This window comes from Macaca fascicularis, chromosome 8 (assembly GCF_037993035.2).
Source record: "Macaca fascicularis isolate 582-1 chromosome 8, T2T-MFA8v1.1".
In the NCBI taxonomy this organism is placed as follows: domain Eukaryota; kingdom Metazoa; phylum Chordata; class Mammalia; order Primates; family Cercopithecidae; genus Macaca; species Macaca fascicularis.
Window position 1 is genome coordinate 119,504,020 of NC_088382.1, and position 19,500 is coordinate 119,523,519.

Sequence of the window (19,500 nt, forward strand, 5' to 3'; positions counted from 1 at the left end):
TCTTAAAGAAAACTAACTAAATAATAAAGCTTGTATGAGGAAAGAAGCTATGAGTTCAGCTAACAGTGGAAGATTTATTTTTATTTTTACATTTTTCATTCATCTGTTTTTCTTTTTCTGACAGCTTGTGGCCAGAGTTGTACTATTGTTTGTAGAGGTTTTTTTTTTTTTTTTTTTTTTTTTTTTTTTTTTTTAATTTTAGAAGCGAGGCTTGTTGAAATAAATTTCCTACGTAGTATAGTTTCCATGGCAACTGTAACTGTCTTTTATTTTCACACGTACCATTTAGAATTAGTTGACAATAATTATAGACCACTTAAGCTAAAACATTTTCTGTACAGCAGAGACACGTATAAAGACAGGGTTTCAGAAAAATAGTTCTGGTTTAGAGAAACTTAAATTACTTGTTAAGAAAGACTTGATTTTCTTACTTAGGGAGATGACTGAAATTCTACCTAAATATCCAGTGTGAAGTTTGAGATAACTATTATATGTCAAGGGACATTTTCCCTACTATAATTTAAAAATTCCACTTGTTACCAAAACTTTTAATTTCTCTTGTCCTGGGTATGTTTACATGCACATTCCTGACTTCTCAAATCTTCTTTAGTTCAATTACTACTTCTTTGGAAATAATTTGGGTATTGGGCAACAGAATAGTGTAGAAAGTATATGCATTAAAATTAACTTTTTTATTTACTAAACCTCTTACACCATAAGGTTTCATATAATTGGAAGAATTGCCAAGTAACTTGAGAAGGAAATCCATAATTAAGCTGCATCATGCTATTGAAAGTGAATATATTTATTTATCTCAATGGCCTTAGAGAAGTTAACTTGTAAACATGAAATTATTTTTCAGTCATTGGGTTATTAATAGTGTCCATTAAAACAGTATTTCACTGGGTGAGATGTTACCAGTTTAGAAAAGAAAAAAATGAGATTTAGACGGTTGTAAAATCTCCCCCGAAATACCTTTACTCATGTCATTTCTTTGTTCAATAATAAAGATAAATAGCATGGCAATGACAATTTTGTGCAGGAAAACTAATTATGGTGTGCTTTAGTACACAATAAAAGGTGTGTTCTAGCCTGTAAAATTATTCTCTGAGGTTCATATAGGGAGGCTAAAATTTTCTTTATAACTTTTTTAGGATGCTGGGGTATAGTGGAAGAAATTATGTGCTTTGATTGGGTACTGTGGACAGTGGAAGAAGGAGCAAATGACCATAAGCTGCTGTCCAGATACTATCTGCAGCAATGAGGGCTCTAGTTTATTTCACAAGCTCTTTTACTAAGCTTCCTCTCAGAAGAGGCCATGGGATTCATGGTGGGGCTACTTCTGAACCTCCGTTAGCTCTATGGATACCTGGAAATAAAAAGGTACTTTTCATATCTCCTGCTGAGTGAAGTATAACTGACTGACAGCCTGAGCTGTAGACCTGTTGGAGTATTAATGTAGAGGCATACCTCATTTTATTGCACTTTGCTTTATTGAGCTTCACATATATGTCAACAGCATGTGATCACATCATGTCTCTGTGTCCAATTTTGGTAACTCTCATGATATTTCAATGTTTTAAATTATTATTATATCTAATACAGTGATCTCTGATAAGTGACCCTTGATGTTATTATTGTAATTGTTTTGAGGCTCCACAGACCTCATCCATATAAGATGGCAAACTTAATCAATAAATGTGTGCTTTCTGACGGCTCCACTGACCAGCCATTCTTCCTCTCCTTAGGCCTGACAATATTAGGAAATGACAATATTAAATCTCCTTAGGAAATGACAATATGAAAATTAGACCAATTAATAACCCTAAAAGGGCCTCTCTAAGTGTTCATCTCTCACTTTAAGTCAAAAGCTAGAGAGGATTAAGCTTAATGAAGAAGGCATGTTAAAAGCTGTGATGGGCCAATAACTAGGCCTTGTGTGCCAAAAAGTTAGCCAGTTGTGAATGTGAAGAAAAAATTATTGAAGGAAATTAAAAATTATATCCCTGTGAACACACACATGATAAGAAAGTTAAACAATCTACTGATGATATGGAGAAAGTTTTAGTGGTCTACGTAGATCAAACCAGCCACAACATTCCCTTAAGCCAGAGTCTAATCCAGTGCAAGGCTCTCCCTCTTTTCAATTCTATGAAGGCTGAGAAACGTGAGGAAACTGAAGAAGAGTTTGAAGCTAACAGAGTTTGGCTGATGAGGTTTAAGGAAAAAAACGCTCTCCAGAAACATAAAAAACTTTAATATAAAAGTTCAAAGTGATGCATCAAGTGCTGACATAGAAGCTGCAGTAATTATCTAGAAGATCCAGTGAAGATAATTGATAAAAGTAGCTACACTAAACAGTAGGCTTTCAATATATATGAAATAGGCATGCATTGGAAGAAGATGCTATCTAATACTTTCATAGCTAAAGAGGATAGATTAATGCCTGCCTTCAAAGTTTAAAAACACAGGCTATCTTTTTAAAAGCGAATGTAGCTGATGATCTTCAGTTGAAGCCAGTACATATTTACCATATGAAAAGTTGCAGGGCCCTTAAGAATTATGCTGTATTTATTCTTGCTGTGCTTTACAAGTGAAACAAAAATCCTGGATGACAACATGTCTGTTTGTAGCATGGCTTACTGAATATTTGTTGAGACCCACTGTTGAGACCCACTGCTCAGAAAAAAAAAAAAAAATACTTTCAAAATATATCATTTCTCATTAACAATGTGTCTAGTCACCCAAGAGCTCTGCTGGAGATGTACAAGGTGTTTAATGTTGTTTTTATTCCTGCTAACACAACACTCATTCTATATCCCATGGATCAAGGAGTAATTTTAACTTTCAAGTCCTATTATTTTAGAAATACATTTTATAAGAGTATAGCTGCTATAGTGATTCCTCTAATGGGTCTGAGCAAAGTAATTTGAAAACTTTCTAGAAAAAATTCACAACTTTAGATGTCACTAAGAACATTTGTGATTCATAGGAGGAGGTCAAACTCTCAATTTTTATGGGAGACTGGAAGAAGTTGATTCAAAACCTAATAGATGACTTTAAGGGGTTCAAGACGTTAGTGGAGGAACTAACTGCAGATGGTGTGGAAATAGCTAGAGAATTCAAATTAGAAGTGATATCTGAAGATGTGAGTGAGTTGCTGCAATCTCATGACACAGCTTGAATGGATGAAGAGTTGCTTCTAATGGATGAGCAGCAAAAAAAGTGATTTCTTGAGATGTAATTTACTCCTGGCAAAGATGCTGTGAATATTGTTGCAATGACAACGAATGATTCAGAATATTACAAAGATATAGTTAATAAAGCAGCAGCAGGGCTTGAGAGGATTGACTCCAATTTTGAAAGAAGATTTATGTGGGTAAAATGCTATCACACAGCATTTCATGCTATGGAAAATTATCTGTGAAAGAAAATATCAACTATCAATGTACATACTTCATTGTTGTCTTATTTAAAGAAATAGCCACAGCCACCCCAAGCTTCAGTAACCACCACCCTAACCAGTCAGCAGCCATCAATATTAAGGCAAGACCTTCTATCAGCAAAAAGATTTCAACTTGCTGAGGTTCAGATGATTATTAGCGTTTCTTAGCAATAAACTAGTTTTACATGGTTAATACATTGTTTTTTGACCTAATGCTATTGCACACTTAATATGCTATAGTATAGTATAAATGCAATTATATATGCAATGGAAAATCAAAACAATTCGTGTGACTCACTTTATTGTGATAATCACTTTATTGTGGGTGGTCTGGAAATTAACCTGTAATATCTCCGAGATATGCCAATAATCCCATCTCTTAAAAAATGTAGGACTCCTTAATGGACTACTTTTTCTCAAGTGTTTTCCATCCAACCAGCTGAAGTTTCTTAGGAATGGGATGTAATCAGTGCTTTTTTTTCTTTTTTTTCTTTTTTACCCAATGTTCCTTCTCCTCCCTCTTCTTCATAGCTGTCAGACCTGCATCACGGTCTGAAGAGTCTTCCCACCTTCTCTAGATTCCTTCTCTTTATTATTCATAAGCATTTTTCCCCAAGTAAATATCTTGCACATAATATTGTAAAAATCAACTGTCTTGGGATCTGCTTCTCAGAGGACTTGAATTTTAGAGTTTGGGGAAAAGATAAATAATTTGTTATTGGATGTGCAAATTACGAGATGTTTATTAGATATCTTTTGAACAGGCAGTTAGTTCACAAATCCGGAAATACAGTGAGAGGAAAGTTCTAATCTGGATGTAGAAATTTGGGAATTGACCAAGAATCAATGATATGTAAGCCATGGAATCAGGTGATTTTTATCAAGGGAGCAGAATAAATGAAGCATAAAAGAGGACTGATGATTAAGCTCTGATTTACGACCTCAATTAGAAAAGACAACTGAACAGTGAAGTGGGGATTAAATTAGGAAGGCATGAAGGACTGGAAGTCAAGTAAAGGAAGTGTTTTAAGGAAGAATCTGTAATTAATCTTTTAAAATGCTGTTGATGAATCTGGCAATATGAATTCTAAGAAATGATTGGATTTGGCAATGATGGGGTCACTGCTGACCTTAAGAAAAGTTTTACAGGAGTTGTAGGGGTGGTAGACTTATGTGAATTTTCAGGAAAGAATGGGAAGATACACAGTGAATATACAAAGGGAGAGAGTGAGTATGGAGACTGCTGTCAAATAATTTTGCCATAAGAAAGAGAAGAGAATTCGATGTTTTCTAGAGGATGAAATAGATGCAAGGAATTTTGACGGCTTTTTTTTTTTTTTAATTTTAAGATGGGAAAAAAATCATGTTTGTGTGCTGACAGGAAGTAGGAAGGGGGAAATTTGATAAAATAGTAAGAAGAGGGGAAAAGCTCTCTGTAGCAACGTCCTGGAGTCGGAGATAAAGTGTGGATGGACGATCCAACCCTCGTAAAGTGAGGAAAGGCAGAGTTAATAGGCACAGATGGAGGTAGGTGGATAAATGTGGGTGATGACTCTTTTTTAAAAAATCCTCTTCTGATTCTATTTTCTGAGTAAAAGCGGAATCCAAGGGAGGTGTTAGAGGTTTTTACTTGTCTCAGGAAAGTGAATGGACTCAGGAATTGCCATATGAGATTGCCTGGAAGCGTTAAGAACCCATTTGGGGTTGTAAGCATGAATGTAAAGTGAGAGCAGTCTGCAGGCATTGTGTTTTTTTCTGTAGGGCATGATCTGCTCTACAAGGACAGGCACAAGAAGGCACTGGATTGGATTTAATTAGGGTCAAGGTATTGCCAATTTAATACCAGGAAGGAAGAGAGGGGCACTAGAGTTGAGAGTGCAAGCAACGGAGTGATTATAATATAATATAATATAATATAATATAATATAAGCACAGTGAGAACATAAGGATGGTGAGTATCCAGGTTTTCCTATCATCCTGAAAAATGTACCATGTGAGCAATTGCCTGTTGGTGAGTAAAGCTCTCCCTGTGTGACATTTATCTTCCTTATATTAGTATGGCTTGGAGAGAGTTCTGGGGTGGTGATGCTTTGCAAAGAAAAGTCATGAAGGAAATCATCAGAACACATCATTTGCCTGTTATCCAGTATCTTGTTGGATCTGAACTGAAGGATTCATAAGACAGTTATTAATGGCTAATATTTCAAAAGAAGAGACTTTTCTTGTTAACACAATGTATCAATAAAAATATTTCTCAAGGTAGTAAGCTTATCCAGTGACAATGTTTTGCTTAGATAAATTGGGTCAGCATATCTATTTTCTGCAACAGCTAATCAAAATATTTTAATAAGCATAAGAATTCCACATTAAAACACAGAACTGAGGTTCCTACCTCGGTTATTTGTGCATCTAATCCATTATAGTTGATACTACTTTGCATTAAAATGATAAATGCAACAATTTCTTGTACGTTATATAAATAATATACACATAAAATAAAATATGAATATGTCACTCCTAATAGAGATACATCAGTAATTTCTTAAAATTGCTTTTTTAGGTACTCAAGCATTACCCATATGCATTTAAATGTTTGAAAGTAGTGTTTTCTAACAGGCAGAGATTTCGTGATGAAGACACAAAAGACGGTTGCAAAGAAAGGAAAAATTGACAAATGGGATCTAATTAAACTCTAGAGCTTTGTCAGAGCAAAGGAACCTATCAGCAGAGTGAACAGACAACCTACAGATTGGGGGAAAATATTTGCAAACTATACATCTACAAAGGTCTAATATTCCAGCATCTATAAGATACTTAAATTTATAAGAAAAAAACAAATAAACCCATTAAAAAGTGGGCAAAGGATATGAACAGACACTTTTCAAAAGAAAACATACATCCAGCCAACAATGATATGAAAAAAGCCTCAATATCACTGATCCTTAGAGAAACGCAAATCAAAACCACAATGAGATACCATTTCACACTAGTCAGAATGGCAATTATTAAAAAGTCAAAAGAAAAAAAAAGCAGATGCTGGGGAACTTGTGGAGACACTGGAACACTTATACACTGTTGCTGGGAGTGTAAATTAGTTCAACCATGTGAGAGTGTGGCAATTCCTCAAAAACCTAAAAACAGAAATACCATTGGATCCAGCAGTCCCATTAATAGGTATATAACCAAGGAATATAAATTGTTTAATTATAAAGATACATGCACATGTATGTTCAATGCAGCACTATTCACAGTAGCAAAGACATGGAATAAACCTAAATGCCCATCAATTGTAGACTGGATAAAGAAAATGTATGTATACACCATGAAGTACTATCCAGCCATATCATATGAAAGAGTGAGATCATGTCATTTGCAGGGACATGGATGGAGCTGGAAGCTATTATCCTTATTATCGTAATGCAGGAAGAGAAAACCAAATGCCACATGTTCTCACTTATAAGTGGGAACTAAATAATGAGAACACATGAACACATAGTGGGAAACAACACACACTGGGGCCTAGCAGAGGGTGCTGGTTAGGAGGAGAGAGAGAGTCAGGAAAAATAACTAATGGGTACTAGGTTTAATACCTGGGTTATGAAATAATCTATACAAAAAAAACTCTGATGACACAAATTTACCTGTATAACAAACGTGCACATATATCCCTGAACTTAAAATAACAGTTAAATTAACAAAGAAAGTGGCTAACACGGTGAAACCCCGTCTCTACTAAAAACACAAAAAATTAGCCGGGCATGGTGGCGGGCGCCTGTAGTCCCAGCTACTTGGCAGGCTGAGAGGCAGGAGAAGGGCGTGAACCCAGGAGGCGGAGCTTGCAGTGAGCCGAGATTGCACCACTGCACTCCAGCCTGGGCCACAGAGCGAGGCTCCGTCTCAAAAAACCAAAACAAAACAAAGAAAGTAGTGTTCTCTAAATAGCTTAGAGAAAGACAATAATTCAATTATTTTATATTTTTAAAAATTATTGTTTCATAACAATAATTCTTAGATGTTTAAAAAGTGTTTAATGTGTTAAAACAATGGGATATAAAATTGGCAGAGTTCCTGCTTTGATTTTTTTACTTAAATGAAATTTGGTTTGCTTATATATACATTCATTGGATAAATAAACTGATATTTTATTTAACAGCAAAATTGAGTAAGCAATGACATTTTAAAACTTCTTTCTGAATACTTACATCTTGACAACATTTATATAGCTAACAGCACACTTGTAGAGAAGATGTTTAGGATCCTCCGTGATAAAAACATATATACATATGTATACACATAGTTTTTAACTTTTTTTCCAACTACTATTTACTCTAAAGATAATATTTTTTTAATCTAATAATGACTATAAGGTGTCACCACAGCCTTTACTTAAAAGCACCATTCCACCTCTGAGAATAAGCTGATATTTTACTTAAGGCATATTGAACTTCTCCATGCACAAGAAGTTGGCTTGCCTGCCTAAAAAATAAATTTCTATGCAGAGCTTGTGTGGGAAGAATGAAATCTGCAACTTGACTTTTAGGATTGTCGTTTTCAGGGTCAGGCAGATTGGTGTTCAGCCCTGGCTCTGCCGTCTATAGCCTGTGTGAATTTAGGCAAGTTTATACCTTTTAATGTTTCAGTTTCTCTGTCTTTCCCTCACGTACCTTTGAATAGAATGTTAAGTACAAGAAAACAGGACCTAGTCTTGTTTAAGAAAGACTCCCTAGTCCCTTGCACACCAAAAGATCCTTAATAAATATTTGTTGAGTTAACAAATATATAAAATATGTATTTTGAAGAGTATAAGAATAGTAATTATATAATAGGGATATTTTGAGGATAAAATGGCATAATACATGATGAATACAGAGCACAGTCCTGGATCAGAGTAACTATTCTTATTAGGGAAAGTTCTAGAAAAGCTGGAGTAAGGTTACCTTCTGTGTCTAACTTCTACTTCCCCTTCAGATTGTGGAAGGGATTTATACTACGACTAGTGGCCCTGTGCCACACTCTAGCACCCATGTATGTGTGTAAGAAGGAAAATATTTATCTTATTAATATTCATATCTCCTGAACCTTTTCTAATATTTAGGAGAAGTGGAAACAAGTTAAATGAATTAAAGTACTTTAGCACACAATCTAAAACTCATGCCATCAGTGAAAATGTTTTCAGAGCTTAACCATGCATACCAGAAAACAGGAGGTAGAACATGCGATATTTCATTGATTTTAAGGTGCTTATTTTAAATTTTTACATATCTGAAATCCGGATGCATTTTACAGTTAATGGCATCTTACAATTGACTGGCATCTTTCTTTCTTGGTAGTGCATAGCATAATAGGATGTCTTGAATAAAGTTTATGAAATATGTTATAGCTATATATTAAAGCAGTTCTCAATGTTTATTTCTTATCACCACGAACCCCTGGCAAAGAGCCTTCTAGGCATTTTTTCCCTCATATCTCACCCCCATGAAATGTTAATACCACAGATATACTCAATATGCTTATCTGTGTTTTGTATATGAAGTGATAAGATTTTTTCTTTTTCCTCAAGAACCAATTTTCTTTCCCTTGGGGGCTCTATTATATTGGAAATGTAGGTATGAAAGTGATGCATTCCTTGTTATTCTTAGGTTTTAGAATCTCATTTACTAAAATAATGGGAATCATGAGCTAGTTCTTAGCTTTAGAGGTTTTGGCTTTAATTATATAACACAATGTCTAGGAATTGTATTATTATCATGAATGTCAAAATGCCTGCAAAGTTTGAACATTTGCTATTTACCCCAACAGACAGAAAGCTGTCCATAATATTTTTTGTTAACAAATAAAAGATCTTCCAGTTCATCCAGTGATGTCATTCAACATATATTTCCCATTTTATGAAATAAGATTATTTAATAATTTCAGTGTAGAAATTTAGGATGTTCACTACCTCACTTTCATATATTCATTATTTTAAAGCCATAACGTGAACAATACATCCATAAAGAGACATTTGAAGACCATCTGATATTCATGAAGTACTAAGAAATATGCTGTTTTATGCTCCACATATTACACTCAGTTGGGAGAATGAAGATGTGCAATTGTTGAAGTTTTTGTGCAGACTCATGTACTGCAATCTAAGCAGTTTTGAGATTCCCATCTCTTATAGTAATAATGAGATACAGAGATCAGTTCATTTGTGACCAGTGGTTTACACGAAAAAGAAGGTAGGGATACAATCTCTGCCCATCAAATAAGGGTTTCCTCTTGTAAAGCTAATTATTATATTTAATAGCCTTAATTGATAGAGAAAGGAATAATTTATGTACTTGGATAATATCTTTAAACAGCAAAGTTGTTCAATATGTTCTTAAATATTTACTTATCTTTCTCTGGGCTATGTAGTTTAACTTCCATTTTTAAAAAATTAGTGGTGCAGAAAACTTCTACTATTAGCGATACATAAAATCTTTAACTTTTTGTGTGTATTGCAATAACATTATTTTCTATTTGACAATTCAAACATGTTTATATTGGCCCAGTTGTATTTGATTGTGTTAATTGGCTATTTTGGATACTCAGATGTGTCAGAACACTGTGCAGTTGTTATAGGTGATGTGGAATGTTCTAGTAGACGAAGCAATGTATCAGCAAAAATTAATTAAGATGAGCAGTACTCCGAAGAGACTCATCATCAGAATACAGAAATCCACATCACTGCTTTATCATTTTAGTAAATTGTACATAGCTTTTGTAAATAAATTGAAAATTAATTCAAAACCAGAAATCATCTCCCCCGCTGCTCCTGGTACTTGCTCTTTCTCTGCCTTTCAGTCGAAGCATCTCCATGATACTCCGGGCATAGACATCTCTCAAGTTAACACTGATATATGAGTCAGTGGCTATATTCTTGGTAAGCTTCTTCAGGGCTTCACGCTGTCTAACAGCTGCTTCCTTGAGTTTCAAGGTGAAGTAGCAAGCAGAGAAGCGATCATTAATAATAGCAATAGGCAAGGCCAAGACAAGAATTCCTGATAATATACACATGAAGGCCACGATTTTGCCTGTGGTGGTGTCTGGTCTAATGTCCCCATATCCCACGGTAGTCATAGAGGTGGTGGCCCACCACCATGCGCAAGGGACACTTGTGAAGGTTGTGTCAGGAATGCTTTGCTCAGCAAAGTATTCTACAGTTGAAAATATAGAGATTCCCACGGATAGAAATAGGAGCAGTAGGCCAACTTCTTCATAACACTGGGTGATTGTCATCCCAAGGGAGCGTAATCCTGCAATAGAACAAATGCTGTCAGTCATTGGCATCCCTCTTCTCTCTCTTCCTGCCCTTCCCTCCCCTCTCCCTCCTTGCTCTCCACCCACAAACTGCATTGCACACTTAAATGTCCCCAGCACTGGGCAATGTTCTGGGGATGCAAAGTTGATTAAATCATAATCCTTGTGCTCAGGAAGTTCACAGTCTAGTTGATGGGACCAAGTTGAGAAGGCTAGAGAGAAATATAATTAGATTCATTACTCCATCTATAAAATTATTGAACTTCTACTATTAAAAAGAAGGTGAGAAGTAAGGCTGAAGGCAGGCAGGGGTGGTATGATAGGAGTTTTGTACTTTAGTCTGCACAATAAGAGGCCTTTGCGGTGTTGTATGTGGAGGGCTCATTTGGTCACATCTGCATTTCAATGCATCATTTTAGCACTTGTTTCTAATGCCAATTTTATGGTGTCTTGTATTTTGTGTGTCTGTTTTTCTCACCTTCCTTGTGAAGTTTAACACATTCAGGAACCTGATTACCGGAAAGCCAGAAAAAGTAAACAATGGGCACCATAGCAACAAAGTGAAGCTGCAGAAGGAAGTTAGGCATTGGTGATAAACTTGACATGAGAACATCACATGTATATTCAGGGGACATTCTCAGTGGTATATCAGGAGGAGGTCTGAACTCCCAAGACACCCACTGAAACCCTAGTCCTTAATACCAAAGCTATAGGAAATTATCTCCCTTGAGTACATAAAATTTCTGCTTTCCTATAATAACAGACCTGAATACAGAATATTCCTCCATTGCACAAAGATATGGAAAATGGAACCACTAGAGAATTTACTCATTATGAAGCATTGGCTGCTTTTCCATTCCTAGATCTGAGGATTTATTAAACCCCAGGGAGACAAACCCTCCATAGTCCAATTCTGTCTCTGAAGACACTAGGTCCTAAGGGGAGTAAGAGCCCCTTATGAGCCGGAGTGGTGGCTCACACCTATAATCCCAGCACTTTGGGAGGCTGAGGCAGGCAGATCACGAGGTCAGGAGTTTGAGACCAGCCTGGCCAACGTGGTGAAACCCCTACTAAAAGTACAAAAATCAGCCCGTTGTGATAGTGTGCGCCTGTAATCCTAGTTACTTGGGAGACTGAGACTGGAGAATAACTTGAACCCGTGAGGCGAAGTTTGCCATGAGCCGAGATCACGCCATTAAAATCCAGCCTGGGCAATAGAAAAAAAAAACTCTGTCTCAGAAAAAAAAAAAAAAAGAAAGAAAGAAAGAAAAGCCCATCATGGAACCAAGCTTTGAATGAACCATACGATTTATTCCCTAATACTAGAGAGGTGGTTAATAAAGTTTGTCCACATTTTGAAATTATATCAACATGATGTCAAAATGATATTGACTCAGAAGTCCAAAATAATACCCCTTAGTATCATTTTTTGTTTTTATTCACTCACTAGAAACTATTTCAAATGCATTAACATACTAATCATACTCTTATGGTTTTGAATCTTGCTCTTCAAAGTTTGAGATATTCTTGAATTATTAACCAGCTATTTTTAAAGATCATTGAATAGTTTGAAGTTTAACTTCAAAAGAATATCTTTCAGAATACCTTATAATATATTTACCTTTATAAAGAACTGGCCTTGATGTGTCTACATGGAATTACGTTCTTTAAATAAATTCACAACACATGAGGAGATGCATAGCATTTGTCTGGGAACACTGTTTTAATTTAAAGCAAATGTTCGAAACAATTTTGTAAAGGAAAACAAAGTGGGTGGAATTTCTAGCATGTTATCTCTATTAACTCAGAGAATCCTCAAAAGAAAGGATGTAAGAGGGACAAGGTAATTGTTATGCCATTATACAGATGAGGAGGCTGAGGCATGAAAAGATAGCTTATCTAGTAGAAAGCTACAGAGCCATAATTTAAACCTAGTTGTCTGGCCAAAAACCCATTATTCTATAACACCTCTCAATTTTTATTTATAATTAATACATGGGGAAATAGGTCATCTATGTTTACATTTTAATAAGTGTAGTGTTGAGGCAAAAATTGTCAAATATCCTAGTCATATATTTTTAATAATTAAGGGTTTACTAAAACTTTATACATGTTTTGGAATGGAGAAAATCTTTGAAGAGGTGACATTGTGGAAATTACTGTTATTTTCCTTTTCCTTTCTTCTAGAAAAAAAAATGTAGTCTTTACTGGATGTTTTTAAATTGAGTCTTGTGAAGAGTTTATAAATACTTGAAGAAAGCATCCCATTATCTGTGTCAGAAAACAAAGAGTGGTACTTGTAAAAGTTCTTTGAAACCCCATTATCAAATTCCTGGTATGTGAGACTAGCTAGGAAAATACACTACCAAAATTATATTATAATAAGTTCTAATTACCAGAGAAATGTTGAAGAAAAACATATCAGAAGTTAATTTCACTCAACATTTATTAGAAGGACAACTACCATCAACCTTTTTTAGGTGGTCAGTCAGGGCACATATCTAGGGAAATAAAATAGGGATAGTAATCTGTAGTCAATTTGTTTGTGCTAATATGTATTTGTGTCAACATATATAAAATTAATATGATATCATACTTCAGTGTTTCTTAAGGTTTTGTCCAAGAACCACCTACATCAAAGTCATTGGTGAACTTATTATTTATAAAATGTGTGCTCCTAGATCCGGCCTCAAGCTTTCTGGGGGTTGGAGCCAGAAGCTGTATTTCAACAAGCTTGTCTGGGGATTCTTGTTTTCATTAAGGTATGTCACAAGAAAACTCATGTACTCCAAAACATCTGACAGTTGCAGGGCCAGCCACTGATAACTACTACTGTTGGGGATGCAAGAATCATTTTTAATCAGTTTCTGTGATTTTCACTGATATTGATTATAATTTTCACGTACCTTATGTGTTTGTGTGTGTATTATATGGAGACTTTTCTAGGAAAATCTTAATTGTATTTTCAAAGGCTCTATGACACACAAAAAACTAAGGGATTTCTGTATTCCCCTCTCTCATACATCCCAGGTTAGGGACAAGAAAACCTTCAGATACTAGATAAAGCATTTAATTAGTTCATTTTGCTTTCTCCCAAAGCAAAATATTTTCATTGCTTCTTCGAAAATTTTGGAAAGGCCACCTTCGCCTAGTCATTTCCCTTTCTGCATGGCCAGAGAATGCTCTGAAGGGCTGACTTTCCCTTCTGCCAAGGAGTATATGTGGCAAGCACTTCTTGGATACTGAAGAGAAATTGGTTTATGTCCCTATATATCATATATAATTTATGTGTATCTTTTTATGTGTCATTTAGGCCTGTTTTGTCTAGAATCTTGAAGAGGCAGAGTGCCTTTAATTTTTGTAAATCTTCTGGGCAATGGTTTCAAATAAACTGAGGTTAGCAAATGGTCAAATTTTCTCTCAATATTTCTCTTATGGAGAGGAGGTATGTGAGAGCTCACTTTTCTACACCTGTGATAACAACTTCAAGGTTTTATCTTCCCAGTATCTCTTTAGAGGTCATGATCGGGTAAAGTATGGGAGTCGGTAATTTTGAATATCAGTTCAGCGTTACTTTCCTTGTACTGTGGTCAAATAACGAATGCTGACATGCAATGCAAATTAAAAGTCATCAATGAAATCTGAATACCTGTGGAATGTCTGCCCAGCTTTAGCATGCGCAGAGCTCTGAGCAGCCTCAAAACCTGGACAATGCGCCCAACGTTCTCCAGCTCCTGCGTGGTCTGGCTCCCACTTAGGCTCTCTACCAGAAGAGTGATGTAGAAGGGCAAGATGGCAAGGAGGTCTATGATGTTGGGCACCTTTCTTAGGAAGCGACACCTGTCCCGCACACACAGGAAGCGGAGGACAAATTCCCCGGTGAACCAGCTAATGCACACATACTCCAGGATTTCCAGCAGCTGCAGGTCCAGCCAGCTTAACTCAGCTGACATCAGGGCCATGTTAATGATGGACACCACCACGAAGATAATAGAGATGACCCCAAAGATACGGGCAGCTGTGGAAGATCCAGGTTTCTCCAGGATATTCCAGAGCTTCTGGCGAACAGTGGGACAAGGTCCTTGGGAGAAGTCCTGTTCACTCTCATGTTGACTTTCCTGGTCTTCTGTGTCCTTCTTGAAGTCTAAAGTTTCACTCAGCTCTTTTCTTCTGAAGTATCTTGTAGAGAAAACAATTGGTGATTAGTCAAACTTTATTAAAATACAGAAGTATAAGATAATTAAACATGGCAGGGAGGTCAGACTTTTCATTCAACGAAATGGAGAAAAATGTCTATTCATATTTTAGTTAGGTTGTGTCTTATCCACAGTATTCAGAATTTCTCCCTTAGGATTATGATTATCTTTCTTTTTTCTTTTTATTTTATTTTATTTTATTTTATTTGAGATGGAATCTCGCTCTGTGGCCCAGGCTGGAGTGCTGTGGAGTGATCTCAGCTCACTGTAGCCTCCACTTCCCAGGTTCAAGCGATTCTCCTGCCCTAGCCTCCTGAGTAGCTGGGATTACAGGTGTGCGCCACCACCCCGGGTAATTTTTGTATTTTTAGTACAGACAGGGTTTCACCATGTTGCCTGGGAGTGGGGGGTCTCGAAGTCTTCGCCTCAAGTGATCCACCTGCCTCGGCCTCCCAAAGTGCTGGGATCACAGGCGTGAGCCACCACCACCGGCCTGGATTATAATTTTTAAAATGACACTTTCTTAGTAGAAGTTTATACATAGCAAAGCTACTTTGGATTAATACATTTTATTACCCATTTTCTGGTAACAAGAACAGATGTTTGGCAGATGGAACTTTTGTGTGTGTGTAAAGGAAATGTATTCATGAAGAAATGGTAATAATAGCAAGATAACCTCAGAGTTCCACAATCTTTCAATCAAGGGACCAACCTTTTATCTTCTATATTTAAAACAATTCTCCATTCAAGTTTTACAGTCAGTGTTCTAGGTTTGATAAATGATAATGCTGCGTGCCAAATCTTTTATCCCTATGCATGCATCTTTTGGACCATGGCTTTTCTGATTCATTTATTCAGTCACCAAATATTTATTGTGGGCCTGAAGTCCCTTGCCTTATACGTTAAATTAGCATACTCAAAAAAGGGAACAAAGAGATTCAAAAAGTTCTATTCAAAAGTTGGCGATGACGCTTTCCAGTCCCCCACCCCCACCCCCACCCCACCTGTCAACCCAGAAGTGGCCACACCTTATTGCTAGGCCTGGCTCCAGCGAAGCTTATGTAAAGCCTCAAATCTACCTGTGCCTTCCTTTTTCTCTGCCGCGCCCGCCTCCCCGCCCAGCCGCCGCGTGCCTCCGGGGTACCTGTCCCTGCAGCAGGAATCGATGCTGAGCTCATCGATGCCCCAGTACTGGATCTCCTGCAGGAAGGAGAGCGCGCACAGCTGCTCCATGACATGCAGGCGGCCGGTGCGGTAGTAGTGCAGGACATAGCGGAACGCCTGCGAGCTGCGGTCGAAGAAGTACTCGTTGTCCACGGGGTTGGCATCGTCGCAAAGCTCCAGAGGGCTGGGCACGGCGGCCAGGGCCCCAGGGCGGCGGTAGGAAGCCACCACCACGGCCAGCTTGCCAAGGCGCGTGTGCGGGAAGCAGGACAGCGCCTGCTGCGAGAGCACGAAGCGGCTGCCGCCCACATTGACCGTGAAGCAGTCCCCGAGCGCCAAGGGCTCCCCTTCACCCTCGCTGCAGAAGACACTAGAGTCCAGGGAGGTCAGGGAGCCGCTGTCCAGCGGCGAGTCCAGCAGCGCTCTGCCGCTGGAAGGCATCTCTATCCCAGTCGCCGCGGCCTGAGGGCGCCACAAAGTTGGGGACACGCCGGAAGCGTTGGTCCCGCGAGGGCGGTGGCACTGCCCCTGGTGGCGACCGGGATTCCCCGGGCTCCCGAAGGGGTTACCTCTCCCTGGCGCACTCTCTCCACCCGCTGTGCTCCTTCCTCCTCCTGCCGCTAGGGAGCCGCGAGTGCGCGGAAGCAGCGCACAAGTGGCAGAGAGAGGAGACTGGGAGCAGAGGAAGGGTCGCTCTAAGAGAAAGGATCAGGTGAGGTCCAAGCCCGACACAGTCCCTGTGCACACTGCCGGTCGCCCTGGCCCTTCTCAAACGCCGTCACCCCGCCTCCCAACTTCGCAATTGCGATTCCCAGCCCAGGAGGTGTACAGATTGAATGACTCGCTACTTGGTGGGTGGAGGGGTTGGGGAAGGGAGGAAGGAGGGAGATGTGGGGCGGAGGAGGAGGAAGAAGAGAGAAGATGACTCTTAGCTGAATGCAAGCAAGCAGCAAGGAGGATGGCGAGACTCACTCCTGCCCGCAGGAGACCAAAACAAAAAGTTCAGAAAGCAAAGGAAGTGGTAACCGGGTCCCTTCCAACTTGAGACTTTATATTCCTCCCTCTTCTTTTACTGCTGCCTCATAGGCCTCCCCGGGGGTGTTCGCCGGGGATGTGAGCAGGTGGGGGAGGGTGCTCTGGGTGAGGGGTCCGCACCATTTTCTCCCAATTCACTCTCATTCTAGTCTGATGATCACTGACGCTCCATTTTCTTCTCCTGTCTCCCTTAGGTTTTGACCTCCTGGTTAAGAAACAAGAATAATTAATGATGACTTTTTATTGAAGCCCCAGTGGGTCACTAAGAACTAGGAATGTCACTGTCAGTTCCCACCCTGTCGAGTGTACACCTCGTGTTGAGGCACTTTGTTGAGGCACCCTTCCTTTTAGCCATTTCTGTCCCTACAAGTTTCCCGGAGAGCAGGTGTTCTGAGCACAGCGGAGCTCTCATTTTAGAAGGAAAGGCAAAAAGGCAAGGAATAGAACAAGCGTGGGCTGGGGCAGGAATTTAAATAGTAACGACGGCCTCCCTCGGTAAAGGGAGAAGCCGAGGCCAGCGCCCAGGTGAGACTAGAAGTGAACCCACCGGGCCGCTGGAAGCTACGCTCCATCCAACCTGTTGGACTCGGGGCGAGGAGGTGGGGGCGGGAGGGAAGAGCAAGTGACTCACCTGCAGCTCCTGGCACATCTGATCTGCGCACAACCGGCGCCGCAGGTAACGTACCCTTCCTTTGATCCTCTTGGTCTACACGTGAGGTCTGACTCGACCCGTCCAGGAGGGAAACTGTGCTCCAACTGAGCTCTACTCAGCGCCTGCTGCCTCACCTTGCCTCCACCTCCCTCTGGGCTCCTGGACACTGGGCTTAGGCTAAGCGCGTCCGCCCCGCCCGCTGTAGCCCGGAGAGCAGCCCGCCCAGTGCTTCCAGCACCAGCAGAGGGGAGTGGCAGGATCTAAGGGAGGGAGGTGAGACGGCGGGGGTGGGGGCCGGGGGAGTGAGGTGCCTGGTGACACTGAATATTACATTCATCCTGAATACACTTGCAGAATTACTGCATTTGATTCCCGTTTCCCTGGATCTGTGCCTTTGCAAATGTTCCAGAACAAAATTTCCAACTTGATCAGTGTGCTAAACTTGAGGTTAGGGCAGTTATATTAACTGCTTTATTTGGCATGGTTCAAGGTTTTCTCATTTTCAGCAGGCATCTCAGAATCATGCATTTTTCCAGTCTTTGCCAGAGAGCGTGAACCACACTCATCTTTGTTGTTTTCTAGCATGTATATACAGAATACATATTGGAAAGCATATATTACGTATACACTTACATACATAAGTATATATTAGAAAGTATACACACACACACACACACATATTAGGTAGTATATATAAAGACATAAGCAGGCAGTCTGATGTGGCAGAATAAGCTTTTTCACAGATTGGACAGAAACGTTACTGTTTAGTTCTAACTTTGCCAACTGGCTGTGGGATGTCTAGCTATCATTTACTTCGAGGGTCTTAGTGCCTTCCTCAGTGAAATTTCAAGTTTTAATAAAAACACCCAACATTTAATGGGTGCTTACTTTATGCCAGGAAATTTGTAGGCTCTTTATTCATGCAGTACCTTATTTAATCATAATGACAACACTATGAGGTAGCATATACACATTTTACAGAAAGGAAAAGTGAGGCACAGGGAAATTAAGTGATTTACAAAGGGCCACACAGTTCAAATCAAATCCAGGACTACATGTCAGAGGCTGTCTTCGTAAACAAAATGCTAGAAACATTATTTTTTTGGTTGATAAATCAGTGTGGTTGCTTTTATTTTCTTTGCAAGTTTCTAATGAAGGACAGGAGTTTAATTAGGTATTTTCATCACTCTTTCAACAAAAGTTTACTGAGCTTTCACTATATACTGACACTATTCAGTGCACTTGCGATATATCGGTGAAGAACAGACAAGATCTCTGTTGTTGTGGAGCTTATAGTAATCCTCTGAGAATAAATGGGGGACTTCAATAAACTTTTTTAAACTATAATATTTACAAGCATGGTTCTTTTGGCAGCCATCCATTTGATTAACTTCTCTCCATAAAGAACTCTTCCCTACAGTAAATACAGAGATGCTAGATTTATCCCAGTCAATAGTTCATCATTCTGTATAGGTACTGTATTGTTATTATTTTTTAATATAATGGAGCTTTCCCCTGCACAGCGAGAAAACTCCTCCAACACCTCAATTAGAGATTATTTAGGTATTGAAAAAAAGCAAAAGGCCATAGTTCTGTTAAGCCTTATTCATACCATGATTAACAATAAAATTCTATACTAGCTTTACAGATTATGGTGAGGAAAGAGGAAAGCGTTCAAAGGAGAATGACAGCTTTAGGTGAGGAGAGAGATCTTGGTCAGGTAA

The 19,500-nt window shown here is 38.8% G+C and overlaps 1 protein-coding gene and 1 long non-coding RNA gene across 4 annotated transcripts in view; one reads left to right on the forward strand and one right to left on the reverse strand.

Moving 5' to 3' along the window:
- Positions 1–5,761: 5,761 nt before the first annotated feature.
- On the reverse strand, positions 5,762–17,929 carry KCNV1 (potassium voltage-gated channel modifier subfamily V member 1). Its single transcript, XM_005563949.5, has 4 exons — positions 17,756–17,929; positions 16,070–17,329; positions 14,379–14,908; positions 5,762–10,725 (listed from the first exon to the last, which is right to left on the reverse strand). Exons 2-4 carry the CDS (start codon positions 16,528–16,530, stop codon positions 10,214–10,216), a joined length of 1,503 nt encoding a protein of 500 aa, XP_005564006.1. The 5' UTR covers positions 16,531–17,329; positions 17,756–17,929; the 3' UTR covers positions 5,762–10,213.
- LOC135964805 (uncharacterized) overlaps positions 17,622–19,500 on the forward strand; it is a 568,134-nt gene continuing 566,255 nt past the window's right edge. For all 3 annotated transcript variants that reach the window (XR_010577459.2, XR_010577458.2, XR_012416940.1), the window contains exon 1: positions 17,622–17,800. This is a non-coding gene — a long non-coding RNA (uncharacterized lncRNA). The remainder of the gene's footprint in view (positions 17,801–19,500) is intronic.